This window comes from Heptranchias perlo, chromosome 6, assembly GCF_035084215.1.
Source record: "Heptranchias perlo isolate sHepPer1 chromosome 6, sHepPer1.hap1, whole genome shotgun sequence".
Taxonomy (NCBI): Eukaryota; Metazoa; Chordata; class Chondrichthyes; order Hexanchiformes; family Hexanchidae; genus Heptranchias; species Heptranchias perlo.
Window position 1 is genome coordinate 16,940,213 of NC_090330.1, and position 23,139 is coordinate 16,963,351.

At 42.9% G+C, this 23,139-nt stretch overlaps 1 protein-coding gene across 1 annotated transcript in view; it reads left to right on the top strand.

Moving 5' to 3' along the window:
• The window catches only part of c2cd3 (C2 domain containing 3 centriole elongation regulator), a 139,510-nt gene that overhangs the window by 31,591 nt on the left and 84,780 nt on the right, over nt 1-23,139 (top strand). Inside the window, exons 10-18 of the mRNA XM_067985841.1 lie at nt 1,345-1,557; nt 2,921-3,036; nt 4,838-4,956; nt 11,401-11,535; nt 12,390-12,896; nt 13,392-13,543; nt 15,919-16,162; nt 17,101-17,278; nt 19,507-19,690. Coding sequence (XP_067841942.1) covers nt 1,345-1,557; nt 2,921-3,036; nt 4,838-4,956; nt 11,401-11,535; nt 12,390-12,896; nt 13,392-13,543; nt 15,919-16,162; nt 17,101-17,278; nt 19,507-19,690 — 1,848 coding nt within the window. The remainder of the gene's footprint in view (nt 1-1,344; nt 1,558-2,920; nt 3,037-4,837; nt 4,957-11,400; nt 11,536-12,389; nt 12,897-13,391; nt 13,544-15,918; nt 16,163-17,100; nt 17,279-19,506; nt 19,691-23,139) is intronic.

The window sequence follows — 23,139 nt, forward strand, 5'->3', positions numbered from 1 at the left end:
TCTGAGTCAGGCCTGGTGAAACCAGACGTGAAGGGCTGGATCAGGGAACAAGAAACAAAATAAATTGAATTAAAAAAATGCAATGAAGTGAAGACACTAAATGCACCTACCTTTTGAAACCTTGTCCGATGTCCATCCCCCCACCCTGGTTTTCCAGTCCAGCACCAGATCTTCCATCCCCCCCCCCCCCCCCCGGTCTCCCAATCCGGATTACATCTGGCTCGCTCTCTTTCCCACCCCCCACCTCCCTCCCCCCACCACCCCTGACGTTGCAGCTCCTGATGGCAGCCAGCCTATCAATGAGGCTAGCTTCTGGGCGTGAAACCCGGAAAGGACATCAATCAATGTGCGGTCGCGTCGGAAATGGTAAGTTTGGTTCATGCGGGTTTGCTATGTGCCCAATCGTGCCCCCCCCCCCCCCCCCGCTGCCATCCTGCCTCCCCGCTAACATCGGGGCCTTAGGTGTGAGCTAAAATCCAAATTGAGGGTAAGTCAAAATACCCTCCCTGGTTTGGAGAAAATACAGATGGAGGACTTTTTTTTTACTGAAATATTCTCCCCATGCTATCTTCTGATGTATCAATATTGGTCTGGAGTTAACATTTATATTACACCACTTCTGTAATGTCATTTCATGATTATGTAATATTTGAAGCTGAATAGTACTTCAAAGTATTTCAACATTTCTAATTTTACATCCTTTAATGCTACTACATAAATGTTGAATTGTAATGAAAACCATCACAAAGATAACATACATCTGTAAAATTAAATTTTAAATTTTCCGAATTTGTATTTATACTTATTGTATTTGCCTATCTGTCACTGCTCTTCAAAGTAATCTCTTTGTGACATTTTTGAGCAACGTGATAAGTTACAAAAGACGATGAATTGTGCTGACATAAATTATACAGTGGTGGAAATGCAACAAGAGAATACTGAGGATAGGTGTGCTAGATGGACCAACAGTCTTCTCCTGTCTGAAGCTGTTACTATGTAACCCCTTGGTATTGCATCAACTGGTCAATCTTCATATACAAGCCAGTGTTTGCTTTGTGACCGTTGGTAGTGGGAATCCTGGCTTTCTTTCCCTTCCCTCCTGGGGACACTGACGGCATTTGCAGTGCACTCACAGCCACCTCAGTTGAAACTAGTTAACTCACACATGAGGGATTGTATCTGGGACTCTCCTGGTCAATATAACTCTATTACATCATGCATTTATCTACTGAACCGACTAGGGCAATCTGCCCTTTATAGAGACGGAGTGAAGACTGTGCAATTACTTAACTTTTACGAATTGCATGTGTTTAATAGTTTTTAACAATATTTTCTTACCTACAGACCCTACCCTGTGCAAGAAGGTCCTCTACTACATGAAGAACAGGAGACGCAAGCTATTGAGTTGAGTGTAGATAGACTAACCCTGCTGGGTCGCATTTACCTGGCCCGAGTTATCATTGAAACACTAAAACTTCCTCCAGACAGCACTCCAACAACACCAAAACAAAAAGGCAGTAGAGGAAAGCCGCCTCGACCTGTTCCAGGAAGAAAATGGTAATTTCTGAAATGTCACTATGTGTGATTCTTATGTTTGCTTCTAAAATGAAAAAATATATATTTGTGGCTTAGTAGAGTATTGGTTATTGGCCTTGCAGTGTCAGAATGGCTCATTTGCTAGCGCTTTTGCCTCTGAGTCAGGTTGTGGATTCAAGCCTCGCTCCGGGACTTCATTTCATAATCTAGACTGTCACTTCAGTGTATTGCTTAGGGAGTGCTGCATTGTCATAACTGCTGACTTTTGGTGGTGGAGAGAGTGGATGTTTAAGGTGGTGGATGTGCTGCCGATCAAGCGGACTGCTTTGTCCTGGATGGTGTTGAGCTTCTTGAGTGTTGTTGCAGCTGCACTCATCCAGGCATTTGGAGAGGATTCCATCACACTCCTGACTTGTGCCTTGTTGGTGGTGGAGAGGCTTAGTGGAGTCAGGAGATGAGCCACTCGCCGCAGAATCCCCAGCCTCTGATGTGTTCTATTAACCACAGCATTTATGTGGCTGGTCCAGTTGAGTTTCTGGTTAATGGCGACCCCCAGGATGTTAGTGGTTGGGAATTTGACTGGTAATGCAATTGTTCATCAAGGGGAGGTGGTTGGACTCTCTCTTGTTGGAGATGTTCTTTGCCTAGAATTTGTGTGACAACCTGAGAATGTGAAAGTTGCTATATAAATGCCAGTTCTTTCTTTCACACCATTTTAGGGGTAGAATGGGCTGACCCTATGACTCGTCTACCATTATTACTGTACAAATGCATTAGATTCTTAACCGGCATACCTTAATTTTGTGTTTCTGACTCACTGACATTTATGGATTGGTTTACCAGTCTCACTTGCATTGTATGCTGGAGGGATGAAACAATGGGTGGGGGGACTCTTCTTTCACTACTACAGGTGATTGATCTTTTGGTAGGTTGTAAAAGCATTGAGGCCTACTGCATTGCTGGATGAAAATTTTGCACATTGAATGGACTTGCCCATAGTTCAAGGTGGATAACATGACCATATGAGATGGGGTGAGAAAATGTAATGTAGTGATTTTTGTTTGGAGGTGATGTATCTTTTTAGAGAGGACAAATTGACCTTCTCTAGCAAAATGTTTTTTGAAATACAGCCAAACATTAGCATTGAAAGCTGAGCTAAATCTTTTGACAACTAAGCCAGTTCTACCAGTTGAAGGAACGCATCTACAGAAATTAATTTATTTCATATTTTGGAAGTTAGGAAACATTTGTGTAGGTTTCATTACTTTTAGGGAAAATGTGATTTCTTTCACAATGTTTGCTGTACATACAATTCCTTGACTTCATTTGGAGAAGAATGTGTTCGTTCAAGAATTAAATGCAATTCCTTTTTTTCTGTCCTTAGCACTTACTTTGTTGAGTATCACTTTCCTGTGGCCACATCTTCAAGAGGCGGAGCCAGAGGTGTTTCCATGGCATCTGAAATTACACGGGTAGCTTCCAGCAAAGTTACAAGAGGAGGTAGGAGGGATAGACAAATATCTTTGTGGAACGTTTAATTTAAAAATAAACGAGGATGTATCACCGTTTGTACCACAGACAGGTTATTACCCATGATTTCCACTTCTGGCGGTTTCCTGATCGCAGCCTTGTCATCTGAAGGAGGTGATAATGAATGAAGGCCAGGGACTTATTCGGACATCCTTCCCTGCAAGAAGGTATGAAGAGTGAATGTCCCTGAGCTTAGCCTTCCACACTTCTTTATGGCCGGCTCAAAACTGGCAGAAGCAACTTTGCACACCTTGCTGGCTGGGGAATGGTGTGTGACTTAGAGAGACCTAAAGAGTAGGATAAAATGTTTAAAACGTCTTTTAAAAAAGGAATATCAATAACCTATATATGAGATGTAATACAGTAAACCGTGGTAAGTCAACAGTAGATGTCTCAGTATAAGGCTTTTGCAGCCCTGTTCTAAAGATTTTAAGCCAAGTTGCTTTATTTTTCCATATTTGTATTTGAATTCAGACTCTCTAACAAGAGCTTTCAGAGTAGTCAGCTGAAATTTAAATTTGTGTTTCCTGAGGGTGTTGGAATTTGTTCGGGGTATGAGGAGGAGGAAGAAAAACTATTGTGGGATAGACCTCCTAGCATATTGGGCCGGAACTTGCTTCACCGGCTTGGCAAGGCTCTCTGCACATCCTGCGGATAAAAAATACGAATATAATCACTGCGTAGGCCACGATGTCCATTTGCTTAATTTTGAAATATTCTCCAATAGTGCGCTCCGAGATCAGCGCTGGCCATGTGCGCATGCAAAGACTGTGGGAATGGAAGCCCCACCCACAAGCAGACAAGTAATACACATTCATTTAAAGTGACATTCCCAATGTTAGTCTAAATAAAAATTTAACATAATATACCTTATTATAAAAAGGCTAGGAAATGATTTATAATGTACTGAAGCGGTACATTTTTAAAAGTTAAAATATTTTTAAAAAATTTTTTAATGATCAAAAAATATTAAAATAGGAATAATTAGTCATTCCACATTTTTAAAATTTAATTTTTTGTTGTTTGCTGTCTTCTCGCTTTTAAAAAGTAGTGCAGGGCTGGTATTTTCAAGCATACCTTCTCGTGGCATAAGTATCTTTGTTCCAGCTGGGCAGATGGGTAAGTTTAGGATTGTTTGGTGATTGTATATGATTGTGGCATGGTTGGCCCTTTAATTCGGGACTGTCAAAACGCTGTTGAACCAATCAGAGCAAGTTTGAGATTTCTGGGTTTTAATGCGCATGTGCGCATTCGCGAACTTGTTTCGATGGATACAATGGCGGTTGGGATGGACGCCATTACAGAACGGCGTCCAAGGTAAGTAAATGCTGGGCTAAGTGAACCTCCTGTTGGGTGAAACGAAGGCCCCAATATTAGCAGGGTGGAGGGCAGAGAGGAGGGGCCGAAAACAACCAAAGAACCCGGCAAGGCTGAATGCGGCAGTGCCTCATTATAATTTTTTCCTTTGTTTCATGCCCGGCGGCCGGCCAAATTGACAGCCTGGCCAGTTGCTGGGCAGGAAAGCCAGCAGCAGGAGGCCGCAGCCAGGGACCCTTGGGGATGGTATTTGTGGGGAATGTAAAACTTGGTGGTCAACTGAGTGGCACTTGACAGTGGCCAAGGAGAAAACTGCTGCCAGACTGCCCTGAGCTGGGTGAAAGAAGATTGGTGGCAGGAGGTAACAGTGGAAATTTAAAGAGGGGAATTTTTGGATAGAAGGGATTATAAATAATGACTTTTTTTTTAATGAATTGTTTTCTATTTTCTACAGTTGTGAAGTTCCAGCAGCGTTTTGTGTTTCCTATCTGTTTTGGTGGTTTAATGATAGAGCGTTGGTGGAACTCAAATCTTGTGTTCAAAATTTACACCAGGAAGAGTACACAGAAAAAGGTTAGAGTTTAGCTACTTATTAAAGGTATTTGAAAATGTAAATATTTATTTTCTGACATTGTATTTCTTTAAAATTCTTTGTTGACTTAGACCAAACTAATTTACTCCATAACCAGTAACAACTTGAAGTGGTTGAAGTTTTACTTTGAGCTTTGTCAAGTACTATAATTAGGGTTGCCAACTCTCCCAGATTGTTCTGGAGACTCCCAAAATTAAAGATTAATCTCTTGGACACTGCTGTGAGCAACCTGGGAGAAAAATCAGTGGGAAGCTCCACCTCCCCTTCCCCAGTCTCTGATCTATAGTTGCATCTTCCAATCACATTCTCATTAATGGCCAATCAGATTGTGGAGTGATGTGTTAAATATTGCATGGTGGGCACAGAGAAGGACAAATCTTGACCAATGAGATGTTGTGAAGGTTGAATTATCTGACGTTTGAAGGTTTAAAAATTTCTTAATTTTGTTTTTTTGAATTCCTGCAAAAATATATTTTTTTAATCTTTTGCTTTCTAAGAATTTAATTGAAAAACAAACATTTTGAGAACAAGAAAGAAATTGTCATCAAGATGGTTCCAGTTCAGCATCCAATCATGTCACGTCCCTATTTTGATTGACAGTGAAGCTGTCACATCAGGCCGTGGTCTCAATTTGATTGACAGTGTGTTCATCCAATCAGCTAATGCTCTTATTTTATCAACTACCCAATCATCCAATGGGAACGGGGCAGTTTGAAGTAAAGGGTTACGTCATGAAACCTACCAGAATAGGTCCAACCACAGTTGGCAATCTTAACTGTAATACCTGTTCCTATGATCAAAAGAGCAGTGCTTTTTCATGTTGGCTTTGACAGAATGGCTGGTAGCCCCAGGCTCTTTGGGAAATCATCCTTGCCTGAGATTTTCCATTAAATGTGGGCCTCCTGCTTAGGCCATTGAAAACATTGTTAGGCTACAGTGGTTGTTTTCAGAAGAATGGGAATGGACATGCCTCCGATTAGTTCTATTTGGGGCCTTGGAAGGCAGTTTATATCTCTCCTTTACCCGCAATTGGAATGAGTAGTTTGGTCTTGAAAGCAGTCATTTCAACCTAAACCTCAGGATGATTAAACTTATACTTTGGAGCAGATCGTTTCCTTTGTCCAATAAATGTAACAGTATAAACTGTTGGGTGAGTGGGCAAGAACATGGTAGATGCAATATAACGTGGATAAATGTGAGGTTATCCACTTTGGTTGTAAAAACAGAAAGGCAGATTATTATCTGAATGGTGATAGATTGGGAAAAAGGGAGGTGCAACGAGACCTGGGTGTCCTTGTACACCAGTCGCTGGAAGCGAGCATTCAGGTGCAGCAAGCAGTTAGGAAGGCGAATGGTATGTTGGCGTTCATTGCAAGAGAATTTGAGTACAGGAACAGGGATGTCTTACCGCAGTTGTATAAGGCCTTGGTGAGACCACATCTGGAGTATCGTGTGCAGTTTTGGTCTCCTTATCTGAGGAAGGATGTCCTTGCCATGAAGGGAGTGCAACGAAGGTTTACCAGACTGATTCCTGGGATGGCAGGACTGACGTATGAGGAGAGATTGGGTCGACTAGGCCTATATTCACTAGAGTTTAGAAGAATGGCTGGTGAGTATTTTCCTGCTGAATTTGTCTAAGGTTAGAGTTTGTGGATTCTCGGGTCTCTGTTGTGTAGTGGGAGACTGCTGTTCAGCAAGGGCCCTTGAGTATACCTTTTAATTGAAGTGAAATTGGTGGGATTCATTTAATTTGAATTAATTAGTTAAAGGGTAAGTCATGTCAGGACAGCCCAGCCTCGTGTTATGCTCTTCCTGCTCTATGTGGGAAATCAGGGACCCTTCCGGTGTCCCTGACGACCATGTGTGTGGGAAATGTATCAAGCTGCAGCTACTGACAAACCGCATTGCGGCACTGGAGCTGCGGATGGATTCATTATGGAGCATTCGCGATGCTGAGAACGTCGTGGATAGCACGTTTAGTGAGATGGTCACACCGCAGGTAAAGGTTGTACAGGCAGGAAGTAATTGGGTGACCACCAGGCAGAGTAAGAGGAGCAGGCAGGCAGTGCAGGGGTCCCCTGTGGCCGTCCCCCTCTCAAACAAATATACCGCTTTGGATATTGTTGAGGGGGATGACTTATCAGGGGAAGGCAGCAGCAGCCAACTTCCTGGCACCAGGGGTAGCTCTGCTGCACAGGCTGGGAGGAAAAAGAGTGGAAGAGCTATAGTGGCAGGGGATTCTATCGTAAGGGGAACAGACAGGCGTTTCTGTGGCCGTAAACGTGACTCCAGGATGGTTTGTTGCCTCCCTGGTGCCAGGGTCATGGATGTCACTGAGCGGCTACAGGGCATTCTCAAGGGGGAGGGTGAGCAGGCAGAGGTCGTGGTCCACATTGGGACCAACAACATAGGTAGGAAGGGAGATGAGGTCCTGCATCAAGAATTTAGGGAGCTAGGTAGCAGATTAAAGAGCAGGACCTCAAAGGTTGTAATCTCTGGATTACTCCCAGTGCCACGGGCTAGTGAGTATAGAAATAGGAGGATAAAACAGATGAATGCGTGGCTAAAGAGTTGGTGCAGGAGGGAGGGTTTCAGTTTCCTGGATCACTTGGGCCTGCTTCTGGGGAAGGTGGGACTTGTACAAGTCGGACGGGTTGCACCTGAACCAGAGCGGGACAAATATCCTTGCGGGGAGCTTTGCTAGCACTGTTGGGAGGGGGTTTAAACTAACTTGGCAGGGGGATGGGATACAGAGTGGAGCTACAATAGGGGGTGATGTGCAGCCAAATATAGAGAAAAAAACAAGTCAGCTTGGAAGACAGGGCAAATATGTAAGGGCAAGGCTGGATGGCATCTATTTTAATGCAAGGAGTCTTGCGAATAAGGTGGATGAACTGAAGGTGTTGATAAACACATGGGAGTATGATATTGTTGCTGTCACAGAGACATGGTTGAGGGAGGGGCAAGACTGGCAGCTCAATATTCCGGGGTACAGAATCTTCAGGCGAGACAGAGGGGGAGGTATAAGAGGAGGGGGGGTCGCAATATTAATTAAAGAATCAATTACTGCCATAAGGAGGGATGATATATTAGCAGGTTCCTCTAATGAGGCCATATGGGTGGAGCTTAAAAACAAAAAGGGGGCAAGCACTTTGATGGGAGTGTACTATAGGCCCCCAAACAGTCAGGGGGAGATAGAGGAACAGATATGTAGGCAAATCTCAGAAAATTGTGCAAATAATAGGGTAATAATAGTGGGGGATTTCAACTTCCCCAATATTAACTGGGATACTCAGAGTGTAAAAGGCTTAGAGGGTACAAAATTCTTAACGTGCATCCAGGAGAGCTTTTTGAGCCAGCATGTAGAAAGTCCTACAAGAGAGGGGGCGGTACTGGACCTAATTCTAGGGAATGTGGCCTGCCAAGTGGAAGAAGTGCTAGTAGGTGAGCACTTTGGTGACAGTGACCATAGTTCGGTGAGATTTAAGGTGGTCATGGAAAAGGACAGGGAGGGGCCGGAAATAAAGGTTCTAAATTGGGGGAAGGCCGATTTTAATAGGATAAGGCAGGATCTGGCCAAAATGGACTGGGATCAGCTGCTTGTAGGAAAATCCGCATCGGAGCAATGGGAGTCTTTCAGAAGGGAGATTGAGACCATACAATGGCAACATGTTCCCGTAAAGGTCAAGGGTGGTTCCAAGAACTCCAGGGAACCTTGGATGTCAGGGGATATACGAGAATGGATTAGGAAAAAAAGGAGGGCTTTTGGCAGATACAAAAGGCTAAAGACGGAGGAAGCCCTAGAGGAGTACAAAAAGTGCAGGGGGATACTTAAAAAAGAAATTAGGAGATCAAGGAGGGGCCATGAAATAACACTGGCGAGCAAAATAAAGGAAAATCCTAAGATGTTTTATAAGTATATTAAGGGTAAGAGGATGACTAGGGAAAAAATAGGGCCCATTAGGGACAAAAATGGCAATCTGTGTGTGGAGCCGGCAGATGTAGGAGGGGTTCTAAATGAATTTTTTGCATCTGTTTTCACTATGGAGAAGGACGATGTAGACATAGAAATACGGCAGGGGGACTGTGATATACTCGAACATATTAACATCAAGCGGGAGGAGGTATTGGCGGTTTTAGCAGGCCTAAAAATGGATAAATCCCCAGGCCCGGACGAAATGTATCCCAGGCTACTGTGTGAGGCAAAGGAGGAGATTGCGGGGGCTCTAACACATACATTCAGAACCTCTCTGGCCACAGGGGATGTGCCAGAGGACTGGAGAACCGCTAATGTAGTACCATTATTCAAGAAGGGGAGTAGGGAAAAACCGGGGAACTACAGGCCAGTGAGCCTAACATCAGTGGTAGGAAAATTATTGGAAAAAATTCTGAAGGACAAAATTAGTCTCCACTTGGAGAAGCAAGGATTAATCAGGGATAGTCAACATGGCTTTGTCAAGGGAAGATCATGTCTGACTAATTTGATTGAAATTTTTGAGGGGGTGACTAGGCGTGTGGATGAGGGTAACGCAGTGGATGTGGTATACATGGATTTCAGTAAGGTCTTCGATAAAGTCCCCCACAGGAGACTGGTCAAGAAGGTACGAGCCCATGGAATCCAGGGTGCCTTGGCACTTTGGATACAAAACTGGCTTAGTGGCAGAAGGCAGAGGGTGATGGTCGAAGGTTGTTTTTGTGACTGGAAGCCTGTGGCCAGTGGGGTACCACAGGGATCGGTGCTGGGTCCCTTGCTGTTTGTGGTCTACATTAATGACTTGGATATGAATGTAAAAGGTATGATCAGTAAGTTCGCTGATGATACAAAAATTGGTAGGGTGGTAAATAGCGAGGAGGATAGCCTCAGTCTGCAGGACGATATAGATGGGTTGGTCAGATGGGCGGAACAGTGGCAAATGGAATTTAACCCGGAAAAGTGCGAGGTGATGCACTTTGGAGGGACTAACAAGGCAAGGGAATACACAATGAATGGGAGGACCCTAGGCAAGACAGAGGGTCAGAGGGATCTTGGTGTGCAAGTTCACAGATCCCTGAAGGCGGCGGAACAGGTAGATAAGGTGGTAAAGAAGGCATATGGGATACTTGCCTTTATTAGCCGAGGCATAGAATATAAGAGCAAGGAGGTTATGATGGAGCTGTATAAAACACTGGTTAGGCCACAGCTGGAGTACTGTGTGCAGTTCTGGTCGCCACACTACAGGAAGGATGTGATCGCTTTGGAGAGGGTGCAGAGGAGATTCACCAGGATGTTACCAGGGCTGGAGCGCTTCAGCTATGAAGAGAGACTGGGAAGATTGGGTTTGTTTTCCTTGGAGCAGAGGAGGCTGAGGGGGGACATGATTGAGGTGTACAAAATTATGAGGAGCACAGATAGGATGGATACTAAGGAGCTTTTTCCCTTCGTTGAGGGTTCTATAACAAGGGGGCATAGATTCAAGGTAAAAGGCGGGAGGTTTAGAGGGGATTTGAGAAAGAACTTTTTCACCCAGAGGGTGGTTGGAGTCTGGAACTCACTGCCTGAAAAGGTTGTGGAGGCAGGAACCCTCACAACATTCAAGAAGCATTTGGATGAGCACTTGAAATGCCATAGCATACAAAGCTACGGACCAAATGCTGGAATATGGGATTAGATTAGACAGGGCTTGATGGCCGGCGCGGACACGATGGGCCGAAGGGCCTCTATCCGTGCTGTATGACTCTATGACTCTAATGAGAGGTGATCTCATCGAAACATATAAAATTCTAACAGGACTAGACAGACTAGATGCAGGGAGGATGTTCCCGATGGCTGGGGAGTCCAGAACCAGGGGTCACAGTCTCAGGATACGGGGTATGCCATTTAGAACCGAGATGAGGAGAAATTTCTTCACTCAGAGAGTGGTGAACCTGTGGAATTCTCTACCACAGAAGGTAGTTTTGTATTAGATGTATTCAAGAAGGAGATAGATATATTTCTTAATGCTAAAGGGATCAAGGGATATGGGGGAAAAAGCGGGAACAGGGTACTGAGTTAGATGATCAGCCATTGGGCCCGAAGGGCCCAATGGCCTACTCTTGCTCCTATTTTCTATGTTTCTATGTATGTGTGACATTCTTTTGTTATTTTTTGCTCAATACCTTTGGCCATGCACATTCTAATGTCAAGAGAATGGGTCTGAATTGCACTCTGGTCTCTGCCATGCTTCTCGAAGCTGGCCACAAGGAGGTATACGTGAATAGACCAGGAACCAGATTCTTTCTGATTTCCTCTCCCTGAAAACTGAACAAATTCCTTCTGATGTGCACACTATTATAAAAAGATGGATTTTTAAAATGCATAAATAACATATTGTGCAGTTATTGCTGTAAAAATTATTTTATAATTATTCTATTGTGAACCTAAATATTTTCTTCTTTTCAATGAATAGCCCATTTTGATTGGCACAGCTTGCCTTGCACTTCGAGCCATCATTCAGTCAGATTTGTTAAGTATAACCAGTGAATTGCCTGTGGAAATCATGTATGACAATAAAGGAAAGCAGCAACAGATTGGTCCTTTAAAGGTAAACATTAGAAATAAAGATACGGGAAATTGTGCAGTGGTTGATAGGGAAAATTGAAGGAAGGGGCGTAGGTCACCTGTATGCTTTCTTGGTTGGTGAAAGTTATCTGACATGGAGAGAAAAAAATGCATTCAAAAGGGCCAAGAGAAAAAAAGGATATAGTTTGTGATTTTCAATAATGCTAGGCAGTTCTTGTTTTTTTAATTTTAGCAACTTTAACGACAAAATCAATTATTTTGTGCTTTTGTCATTTTGAACTGCAGTTAACTATAAAACAGCTAATATTAAATTAGATGATAGAAATAATTTTTGCCAGGAAGAAAACCAGTTTGTGAACTTACTCAATGACTCAGCTGGCTAATGCCGTGAGTACCTGAGCTGAACAGACCAGGAAGGTTCCAGGCTAGATTTCTGGTCTGCACTGAATTAGCTGATCTCTAATTGGTAGCAGGGGGAATGCTAAAATCTGCCTTCATGCCCCTGGGTTAGGGAGGGATAAATTAGCCAGGGTTCCTGGCCCTGATCACTATTCAGCGATTCCTGTTTGAATATTAGGTGAGGATAGGATCAGAGTTGGCTGTGATGCCCTCTCAGGTAAAATAGCCTACCAATACTCACATCTAGGCTCACATGTAAAGGATGGCCATTTTGGCAAAGAAGGTTCTGGAGGATGACTGGTACTTGTAGAATTGTGGCCCAGCAAAGAGTCAATTTCAGTGGGGGGAGAAAATGGCAGAACAAAGTAGGGAAAAAATTAACACAGGAGCCTCAAAGGTTTATTGATTTACATTGAATTTATCATGATCTAATTTCCTTTCCACTTGTATTAAAAGTCATAACTCTTTGTTCTGTAGGTATCTGTGGAGCTTGCAGCTGACAACAAAGATTTTGCCAGTGCTAATGCCAGATTAGCTGCTTCTCCGAAGGCTGCTTATGCTGTATCCAGCCCAGGACCAAAGTTACCACCAGAACACACGGGTCTTGAAGTGCGTTCAGTAGATCCCCACCCTGTTGGTCTTCACGCCCCTAAATCATCAAGTAAAAGAAATATCGAAGCTCAGTTGAAACAAAGTCACACGAAGGATGTACCCAGAATTTACAACACAGACCATCCCCATCCCTCCTCCGTACCTGCAGTGCAAAGTTTAATAGGACAGTTCAATTCTTCAGTAGAGGAAGAAGAGGGTTTCTTATTGCATGTTCTGCTGATGGTACCTGATGGAAAGGACTTTGTCATGGGAGATGACAGCATCCAACCACAGTACAATGTCTACTTAAAATGTAAGGTTTTCAGCACAGACGAAGCAACTAGGTCCCCGGTTAGCTGGAGCACAACCCGCCCAATTTTTAACTTTTCACTGGTAAGATTTGTTTTTTTCAGAGCTTCAACAAGTAATAATGAACTATATGTGATGAAATGTTGAATCAAGCGTTAAGAAAAGATTCTGTAATTGCTATAAAAAATACATGGTCAGTAGATAAAAGGGGACTGTGTGCTGTGGATGGGGGAAGAGAAAAAAGGTTGGGGAGTACAACTACTGTAAAAAGATTTCAATACTAACCTAAAAAAACTATTCTATTGCTTAGTGTAGTATATTTATTTTAAACTAGCATTGAGTCAATTTAGCTACTACTTAGTACAGTCATGAAAATTCACAGAAATGTAATTGCATCTTCTGCAACAACTTATTGCCATTTAAGAGTGAAGAGTATAAGAAATAAAAGTTATCCCATGATAATTGATTGATCAATCCAGCCCATAGTATAACTGTACTTCATTATTGAGGCAATTATATTTTACTTTTAAAATTATTTCAAGTATTAGATATGCTAAGGTTTTTCATTCTTTTTACCAGGTAGCTCCAATCACATTGACTCCCAGATTACTAGAGAAGATGAAGAATAACATGATGATTATAGAGATCTGGAATAAAGTGACCAACATAGGGCAGGAGAAGCTACTTGGCCTTGTGAAGCTTCCTCTTCATCAATTTTACATATCTTTTAGGTAAATGGCATTCACCAGATGAAATGGTGTGTTTGCTTAAATGCACCATACATTGTTATTTAGATGCATTGGCCTAGAAATTCTGCCACGCAGCGCCCATTTTTCAGGCACTAAACGTCTAAGCCTCCAATATGACAGGCAGGAAGAGCGCACTCGTTACGAGCTGGAAGTGCACCGCCTACCGTATTGGTAGAAGCCAAAAGATCTGCGTGCAGTGTCCACGCCTGAAACTGGCGTTAGACCCTTTGAATATGCAAATATGGGGCCTATTGCCTTTTTGAGGATCCCTCCACAAGAATGGTTTGCTCTGAGGAATTCGGCACCAGTGCCGGCTGCATTCTTGAAAAGCAGGTCTACATGGGGCCTAATAGGTGGTCCTTAAAGGTACCGCCTGCTAAGCTGCAACCAACAAGGTAAGTTTTTTGAAATATACTTACTGAATGTGCAGCCGGAAGAAACAGGAGTACTCCTGTACTCGAAGAACGCGGGCCGCTGCCGGCCACTGCTCTTGCCGCCGCCTCCTCCTCCCCCCACCCCCCATCACTACCGTTACCTCCAATCCAGCTACTGCTACCTCCTGACCCGGTCACTCCCCTTCATCACCTACGAGCTGCCTGTTACTGTTGCCGTCTCGATGATAATAAGTCCTGAGGCCCAATATCAGGTGCTAAAATATTTCCTGCCTTTTCACGCTGATAATTTGTCCCATTTGAGCCGTTATTTGTAAGCTGGAATGAAGCAGGTTCCATCAGACTTTCGACCATTAGTGGTCCGCAGAATCTACTTTGGATGAGACTACGCTGAAACAGGAATGGGTATAAGCTCCTGTAAACTGATGAACTGTTACTTTGGACACAGAATTTTGTAAACTGCAATTGATAAACCATCCAAAATTGTATAACTTCTTTATGCACAGTATTTTCTAATGCTTCAATACCGATAAAATAACAGATTTAATTATCAGGAGTGAATTTAAGGATTACCTGTGTGATGATGATCTAATAAATAGCAGCCAACATGGGTTTGGAAGGGGACAATCCAGCCTGACCAGCCTCCTTAACTTTTTTGATGAAGTGACATCCCAAGTGGATTGTGGAAACCCTTACAATGTGGTGTACCTAGACTTCCAAAACATATTTGACAAAGGCTACTAGTTAACCTCTGAGGGGAGATTCAGGGTAAAATTTGGGAATGTAAAAGAAATTGACTGAAGGATAGAAAGCACAACTGGGGCAGATCATACAACACTAGTATTGATGAACTGAGTCCTCTAGGGTTAAACACCTCACTTGTATTCCTTTTATGAGTGATTGCTTCACAGGTTTTCAGACAAAACTTTTGGTTAAGTGATTATTTTTGCTGTAGAACTTTAGTCATGAACTAAGTGGTTTAAATAATCAAGGGCGAAAGCAGACACTTTTACTTGTGTAGGAACTAGTCCAAATTTGTTCAAGGTACTCCTGTGAAAAAAGTATATTGTATCCAAATTCATAATTTAGGCAGAACCACAATGAACGTGGCGCTCTATTTTCAAAACATTCAGGGTTTTAAAGCTTTAATCACACAATGGGGTTTTCACATTATGTATTTGTGCACCTTATTTCCACTATGTAAATGTGCAAAATTTATGTCAATGTGGTTATGCGAAAGCAATTTTGACTTTTCTGTTCCAACTTCTCAATTGGGAGGAAAGTGTCTTGTATTTTTCTCCTCTCCCAATTTTCTTTTCCCAGCCCCATTAGAGTATAGCAATTTTACTGAATTATTCAAAAGTCACAAAGCCTGGCAAACTGTTGTATGCAAAAATAAAAAAACTTTTCAACATATGCCTAGAATGCATACCAAAAAGGCTGGAGCAGAATTTGGGAAGCAACTGTTTAGCCTCTTGAGAGTGTAAGGCAAGCGCATAGAATTTACCATGGACTGGTAGGATGTGGGTTCTTGCTCTTCGTTAATCATACAGTGAGTTCCCAATCTGAGTAAAAGAAATGTCAAGTAGCTGCTAGATGTTACATGAAAACATGGAAATAGCTGTAGGGGGCAGGAGGAAGTCAGCCTAGCTGGAGAAAAATCATTTAAAAAATGTAATGAGAAAATTTGGTGTATTTGATATAATTACAGTAACTTTGTAAGCTTGGGATTTAATTAAAACAGGTGATTATTTTCATGAATAGGTCCTTGTGTTCAAATTGTACCCATTGAATATCTGGTAACTAAAGCTTTGATGTTTAAAAGCTTTCAAGATTTTTTTAATTAAATGAAGTGTGGTATATGAAGACTAATTGCAGATTTGCTTACGAAAAAGTAATTAACTGAAGCCAAGGGAACTTTCCATTTGAAACGTTAATGGTATTTTTTTGTTTGTAAATCAAAAGGGACCCCAAGATTTCTCATTTACTGCTGCAAGCTCAATATCCTGTGGTTGCTGTGGACAGCTACATGCCAATGATGGATGTTTTCACAGGCAGTCAAAGGGGCAGCCTTCGGGTTCTACTAGCAATGGGAGAAGCAGACCAAATAGTAGCACTGCAGAGACTGAAAAATGATGAGGGAACTTCTGTCGCTGGTTTCCAGCGGATACCTCATTTCCTGGATCAAGTGCCATCAGTTCCATCAAAGGTTTGAGATTATTGTAATGCAAAATGTGTGTTGTAGTACTGATGTCCAGATGAGGTGGGCAAACTTGCACTCCTGACACAAACTTCATTTGCATCAAGAACCAGACAAACAATTGATGCTTGTTAATTTGTGCCTATATCTGAAACACCTCTCCTTTCATGCAGCTTAAGCTGGAATTATATTGCATTGCCAGTCTTAGACCAGTAGCTATAGACTGCAAAGTGTATCAAACAGCTTGAATGTTATATTGTGAGTTTCACCTGACTGTGAGTTACACTCTGCCTGCCAGGAGAAAGCTCTGCTGTGTGAGCTTATGTGCATGCATGGAACTCTGATTCACTGGTGACTCATCTGTGACTCATAAATTAACAAGCACTAATCGTGGGAGAGCAGGCAGGGTTGTCCACTTTCTCATAACATCAAAATACACTCAGCAATAAGTACATTAAGTACCTGGGAGATCAACAAAAACTCCTGACCACTTTTTAAATCCAGCTTTATGCCAGATAGGAGTTATACTGCACACAGTGCCAAACCCAAGCATTATGAGACAGCATCCTGGAGAAGTTGTTGCACCACTTGGCTTTAATGCATTGTGGCGTTAGATTGGCACCTGTCTCCAGTGCTTTGCCACCACTTCAGTGTCAGTGCACAGTTGAAACTACTTCGCATCAATGGGAAAATGGCCTGAAATCCACACTGACAGTCATGCCAACCAGTCGCATTGCACCAAGATATTAGTTTCCATTGCAGTTGCTGAAATAATTTCTCCCGTGGAAATACCTTGTCTGCATCATCCACAAACCACTCACTGCCATACTGTGCTGTCAAACGTGGTATAAACTCTATTATTTATTTTTCTAAATATATACAAAGTTTTTTTTAAGGTTCAAAAATATAACCGTACCATTCTGACATACTGATACATATTTTCCCAGTTGGACAGAGGGGAGACAGAACCACTGATGGAGCACATATTTGAGATGAATGTGGTAAAACTTAAAGGATTGACTCCCTTGCAGTCCACCGTTTGGGGAGAGGCAGACTGCTATATACAATATTATTTCCCAACTCAGGATGTGAATACCATAACTGAGGCACTACCGCTTGTAAGTGGTAAGTAATTTTATATTCCAAGGATTTGGTTTTCCAATCATCAAGTAGCACAATACAATAACCATTTTGTAGCTCTTATAAATAAATTGTAAATTCAAAGAACAAATTCTGTTCATGGGAAGAATACAGGAACCTCCAAAAAAAATGTAAAGAAAAGAGACAAAATGAGAACCAGAAATGAGCATAGCCACAGTTTAATTTTTAAAAAATTCTTCCAGTATAACAGAAAAAGTATTATCAAAAAGAATTGAGATCACTTATGGATGCAAATAGGAATAAAACTGAGGATGAACTAATAATAGTTAACATATACTAAATGACACAGTCAACCACTTTCCTCCTCCAAAGCCTTTCCCCCATTCTCTAGCTCAACGGGATTGCCCTCGCTTGGTTTTATTCCTGCCTATCCAATCGTAGCCAGAGTATCTCCAGCAATGGCTTCCTTTCTCCCGCTCCCACACCGTTCCCTCTGGAGTCCCCCAAAGATCTGTCCTTGGCCTCCTCTTCCTTATCTACATGCTGCCCCTAGGCAACATTATTTGCAGACAAGGGGTTAGGTTCGACCTGTATGCTGACGACACCCAGCTCTGTCTCTCCAACACCTCTCGACATCTCCACTGCATCTGTGTTGTCAGACTGATTGTTCGATATTCAGCCTTGGATGAGTTGCAATTTACTTGAGTTAAACGTTGTGAAATCTGAAGCTATCGTTTCTGGCCTCAGTCACAATCTCCGTACCATCAACACTGATTCTATCCCCTCCTTGGCCATTGTCTCAGTTTTGATGCCGTATTCAATCCTATTTACTCTCCGTTGCAAAGGCCGCCCACTTCAAATCTCCGTGACATTGCCTCAGCCCATCTGTCGCTGAAACCCTCATCTATGCATTTGTCACCTCCAGACTCAACTATACCAATGCTCTCCTGATTGGTCTCCCATTCTTCACGCTCCGGAAGCTTCAACACATCCAAAACTGTGCTGCCCATGTCCTTTCCCGCATTAAATCCCTCTCACATATCACTCCTATCTTTGCTGACCTATATTGGCTCCCGGTCCCCCAACTCCTCAAATTTAAAATTCTCATCCTCTTATTTAAATCTCTTCATTGCCTTGCCCCTCTCTACTCTTTAGTCTTGGCCAGTAGTACAAATCTCCAGCTGAATTCACCATTCCTCTGACTCTGGCCTTTTTGCTTCCTCCCCTGCCATTGTCCTACCATTGGCAGCCATGTCCTCAGTCGTGTAGGGCCCACATATTAAAATTCCCTTCCTAAACCCCTTTGCTCCTCCAGTCCCTCTCCTGCTTTAAGGCTCCCTGAAACCCATTTCTTTGACCAAGCTTTGGTCACCCCTCCTAATATTTTCTTCTTTGGTTCGGCGTACATTTTTGTCTGAATATGACTCTGTGAAGCGCCTTGAGACGTTTTTCTACATTGAAGGTGCTATTTAAATGCAAGTTGTTATGTGTTGGAGTGGTCTTCTAAGTAGGGTAGTGGAGGCAAAAACTCTGGAGTGATTCAATGTTGTATGGTGGGGATCGCAGGTTTCTATGGAGGATGATCTAGATTGGCCAAAGTTCTCGGTAACTGCCTTCTGAAGTGGCCCAGCAAGCACTCATAAGAACATAAGAACATAAGAAATTGGAGCAGGAGTAGGCCAATCGGCCCCTCGAGCCTGCTCCGCCATTCAATAAGATCATGGCTGATCTGATCCCAACCACAAATCTAAAGAACACAAGAAGTCGGAGCAGGACCCGGCCACATAGCCCCTGGGCCCTCTCCGCCACCCACAGGGCATTGACCGATCCGAACTCAGCTTCATGTCCAATTTCCTGCCCGCTCCCCATAACCCCTAATTCCCACTCAATTGTATCAAACTACTAACATTGCAGCGGTTCACGAAGAAGGCCCACCACCACCACCTTCTCAGGGCAACTAGGGATGGGCAATAAATACTTTCCTTGCCAGCAATATCCACATCCTGAGAAATTAATAAATAAAATATGTTTCTACTATATTTATGATGTGTCCTTTACATATAAATTTAAAATGTCATATGCAAATTATTTCAGTATTAACAGGTTTAAGATTCATGCCAGATGTTCTGGAAAGTCCGTTTCTATTTAGATCAATCCAGTCTTTTAAATTGGGTCTTGTTTTTTTAATGCTGTGATGATTGGTTCCTGCATAGTTGAGTTAAATCACTTTTGTACACTTTGTTTTGTTGTAGGTATCATCTTAAAGCCTTTTCGCACAGCAACCACTTTGTGTATACCGGATCCTGTTTTTAGTGACTGTCAAAGTCACTCCCTTCTGGTCCCACCGGACGTTCCAGTGCAGAGAATACTGCTGAATGCTTGCTCAAAGCAAAGGTTTACAGGCGGTAGTGGCATTCAGTTTGAGGTTTGGTGTAGGTAAGTACTGTAGCCATAGAAACAAATAAATCTTAACCAGCAGAAAATTAGATGGAGACTTAGGCAGTCATATGTTCAGTGTGAGAAGTGTCATCAACTGCATCAAATTTAGAACTGTTTTATGTAGAACATGTGAAGAAATAAATTCTCCAGTCTATGTTTTTGTAAAGCTATTGGAAGTTATCACTGGTAAAACTTTCGAGACTGTAATAATTTCTTTAAAGTGGTAGCCTGCCTATTAAAGATGTAACAGCCATTGCATATTCATTGAGGGGACATTTATTGTGAAGCTGATTGGTTTTAACAACAGGCCTTATTTGGTCTGATGGTTATTTGAGTGATTCTTTTTTTCTGCCAATATTTTCTATTCTTTGCTGAAAGCATTGACTCCTTTCTTGAAATACATTCCACAAGTGCTGGTTATCCGTTTGTATCCCCCCTAAATGCCCGTTATTCATATATGAGCCGAGAATGAATGTTGATAGGCTGGTCCACATGCTAGCTATCATACTCTGTCCTCATTCAACATCCACACACATGCACTTTCCAGCAAGGATCACTGGAGAGTGATCAGAAGTTGGAACCCTGGCTGATTTTTAACCTCCTTAACCGAGGATATTGAGGCCAATTATAGACCCAGTGCTGTCCTGGCCAATGAATGGGGTTTCATACCTCAAAAATTGCCGGTCTCTCTGGCTCAGCTACTTGATGCTTTAAACAGGTGAGCCATCAGGGCAGCCTGTACATTCATTTGCTTAAGGATACAGGAAAGTCTAGGGAGTACTTTTGTTCAAAGAATTCTGCCATTTTATAGAGTGAAATAATTGATTCAGCAGTCTTTGATTTGTTTTATCAAAAAGATCAATTTTCTAACTGGCAATGAGAACCTTGAGTCCTTCCCTTTTAGGCCACTCCTTATGAACGTGTTCTCCGTGGATGTTCCTTCTTTAACCCTTAGTCTGTCTAGCAAGTCAAAGGTCATGGAAGGCTCTAATGGCCAAGCTGATGCTTCGTTTCATTAGAAGAAGCATTAATAATGCAGTGATGAAATTAGCTATATGTCTGCAGTAGCTTTATTATTATAATAATTGCCAAGACCACTCGGCTCCAGAACTCATTACAGCCTTGGTCCAAACATGGACAAAAGAGCTGAATTCCAGAGGTGAGGTGAGAGTGACTGCCCTTGACATCAAGGCAGCATTTGACCGAGTGTGGCACCAAGGAGCCCTAGTAAAATTGAAGTCAATGGGAATCAGGGGGAAAACTCTCCAGTGATTGGAGTCATACCTAGCACAAAGGAAGATGGTAGTGGCTGTTGGAGGCCAATCATCTCAACCCCAGGACATTGCTGCAGGAGTTCCTCAGGGCAGTGTCTGAGGCCCAACCATCTTCAGCTGCTTCATCAATGACCTTCCGTTCATCATAAGGTCAGAAATGGGGATGTTCGCTGATGATTGCACAGTGTCAAGTCCATTCGCAACCCCTCAGATAATGAAGCAGTCCGTGCCCACATGCAGCAAGACCTGGACAACATCCAGGCTTGGGCTGATAAGTGGCAAGTAACATTCGTGCCAGACATGTGCCAGGCAATGACCATCTCCAACAAGAGAGAGTCTAACCACCTCCCCTTGACATTCAACGGCATTACTATCGCTGAATCCCCCACCATCAACATCCTGGGGGTCACCATTGACCAGAAACTTAACTGGACCAGCCATATAAATACTGTGGCTACAAGAGCAGGTCAGAGGCTGGGTATTCTGCGGCGAGTGACTCACCTCCTGACTCCCCAAAGCCTTTCCACCATCTACAAGGCACCAGTCAGGAGTGTGATGGAATACTCTCCACTTGCCTGGATGAGTGCAGCTCCAACAACACTCAAGAAGCTGGTCACCATCCAGGACAAAGTAGCCCACTTGATTGGCACCCCATCCACCACCCTAAACATTCACTCCCTTCACCACCAACGCATTGTGGCTGCAGTGTCATCCACAGATTGCGCTGCAGCAACCCGCCAAGGCTTCTTCGACAGCACCTCCCAAACCCGCAACCTCTACCACCTAGAAGGACAAGAGCAGCAGGCACATGGGAACAACACCACCTGCACGTTCCCCTCCAAGTCTCACACCATCCCGACTTGGAAATATATCACCGTTCCTTCGTCGTCGCTGGTTCAAAATCCTTTAACTCCCTTCCTAACAGCACTGTGGGAGAACCTTCACCGCATGGACTGCAGTGGTTCAAGAAGGCGGCTCACCACCACCTTCTCGAGGGCAATTAGGGATGGGCAATAAATGCTGGCCTCGCCAGCGACGCCCACGTCCCATGAACGAATTAAAAAAAAATGTAAATCCTGTAATACATAAATAAATACTTAATTCAAATGTTGAAACATTTTACTTCTGCTTGTCCCATGTTCCTCATCTCCACCTTCTCTGTATTCTATTTTATAATATTAACTTATGTCATACTTTTTTTTTCTGGACCATTTAGCATAATCTATTCCAACCATTTTTTCATTTTTTAAGAAGTTTTCTTATATGATTATTTCTTATGAATCTCTGAATCCATTTAGAAATGGGAACAATTTCCAGAAAATTATGCTTTGGCTGAAAACCAGCTCTTATGGCTATTCTTTCAACCACCAAAGACCATTGTGTAAAAATTGACCTACATGTGTCATAGTTTCATCTGAATTAATCTTTAACCTGAAAAGGATTGTCAAACAACAACAACTTGCATTTATACAATGCCTTTAACGTAGAAAAAAAATCTCAAAGCACTTCATGAAGGCATATTCAGAAAAATTGGATGCTAAGCCAAAAAAGAAGATATTAGCAGGTCACCAAAAGCTTGGTCAAAGAAGTGGGCTTTAAGGAAGGTCTTAAAGGGGTGGAGGAGGATGGAGGGGGAATTCAAGAGCTAATGGCCTAAGTGGATGAAGGCATGGCTGCCAGTTTTAGCAGGTCTTGGATAAGAGGCTCTAAGGGGTAATTTTAACTCTCAAGAATGGATGGGTTGGTTTCAGTAAAAAGTTGAGGCACTTAATTTTCTGTGTATTAGAAATGGCAAACAAATTTAACCTTAGCTGTTCGGATCCCCACCCCTGGTGCTGGACCTCCGATCTTCTCCATGACCCATTCGATGTTGTCCACTTGCCCCCTCCCGTCCGATTTCTTCCACGGCCCACAATCTGTCCATCCCTTCCTCCCTTCTCTCCGATTCGCGGCTCCTTTCACTTCTGACAGGCAGCTAGCCTATCAATCTGGCTTCCTGGCACATGGGAAACCCTAAGAGTCGGAGGAATGGAGAGTTTGGTGGGAGTGTTGTAGGGTTGGAGAAGGGCACAGAGATAAGGAGAGGCTAAGCCATGGAGTGATTTAAACACGAGGATGATTTTGAGGCTTTGGGGGACCGGCAGCCAATGAAGGTCAGTGAGGACGAGGGTA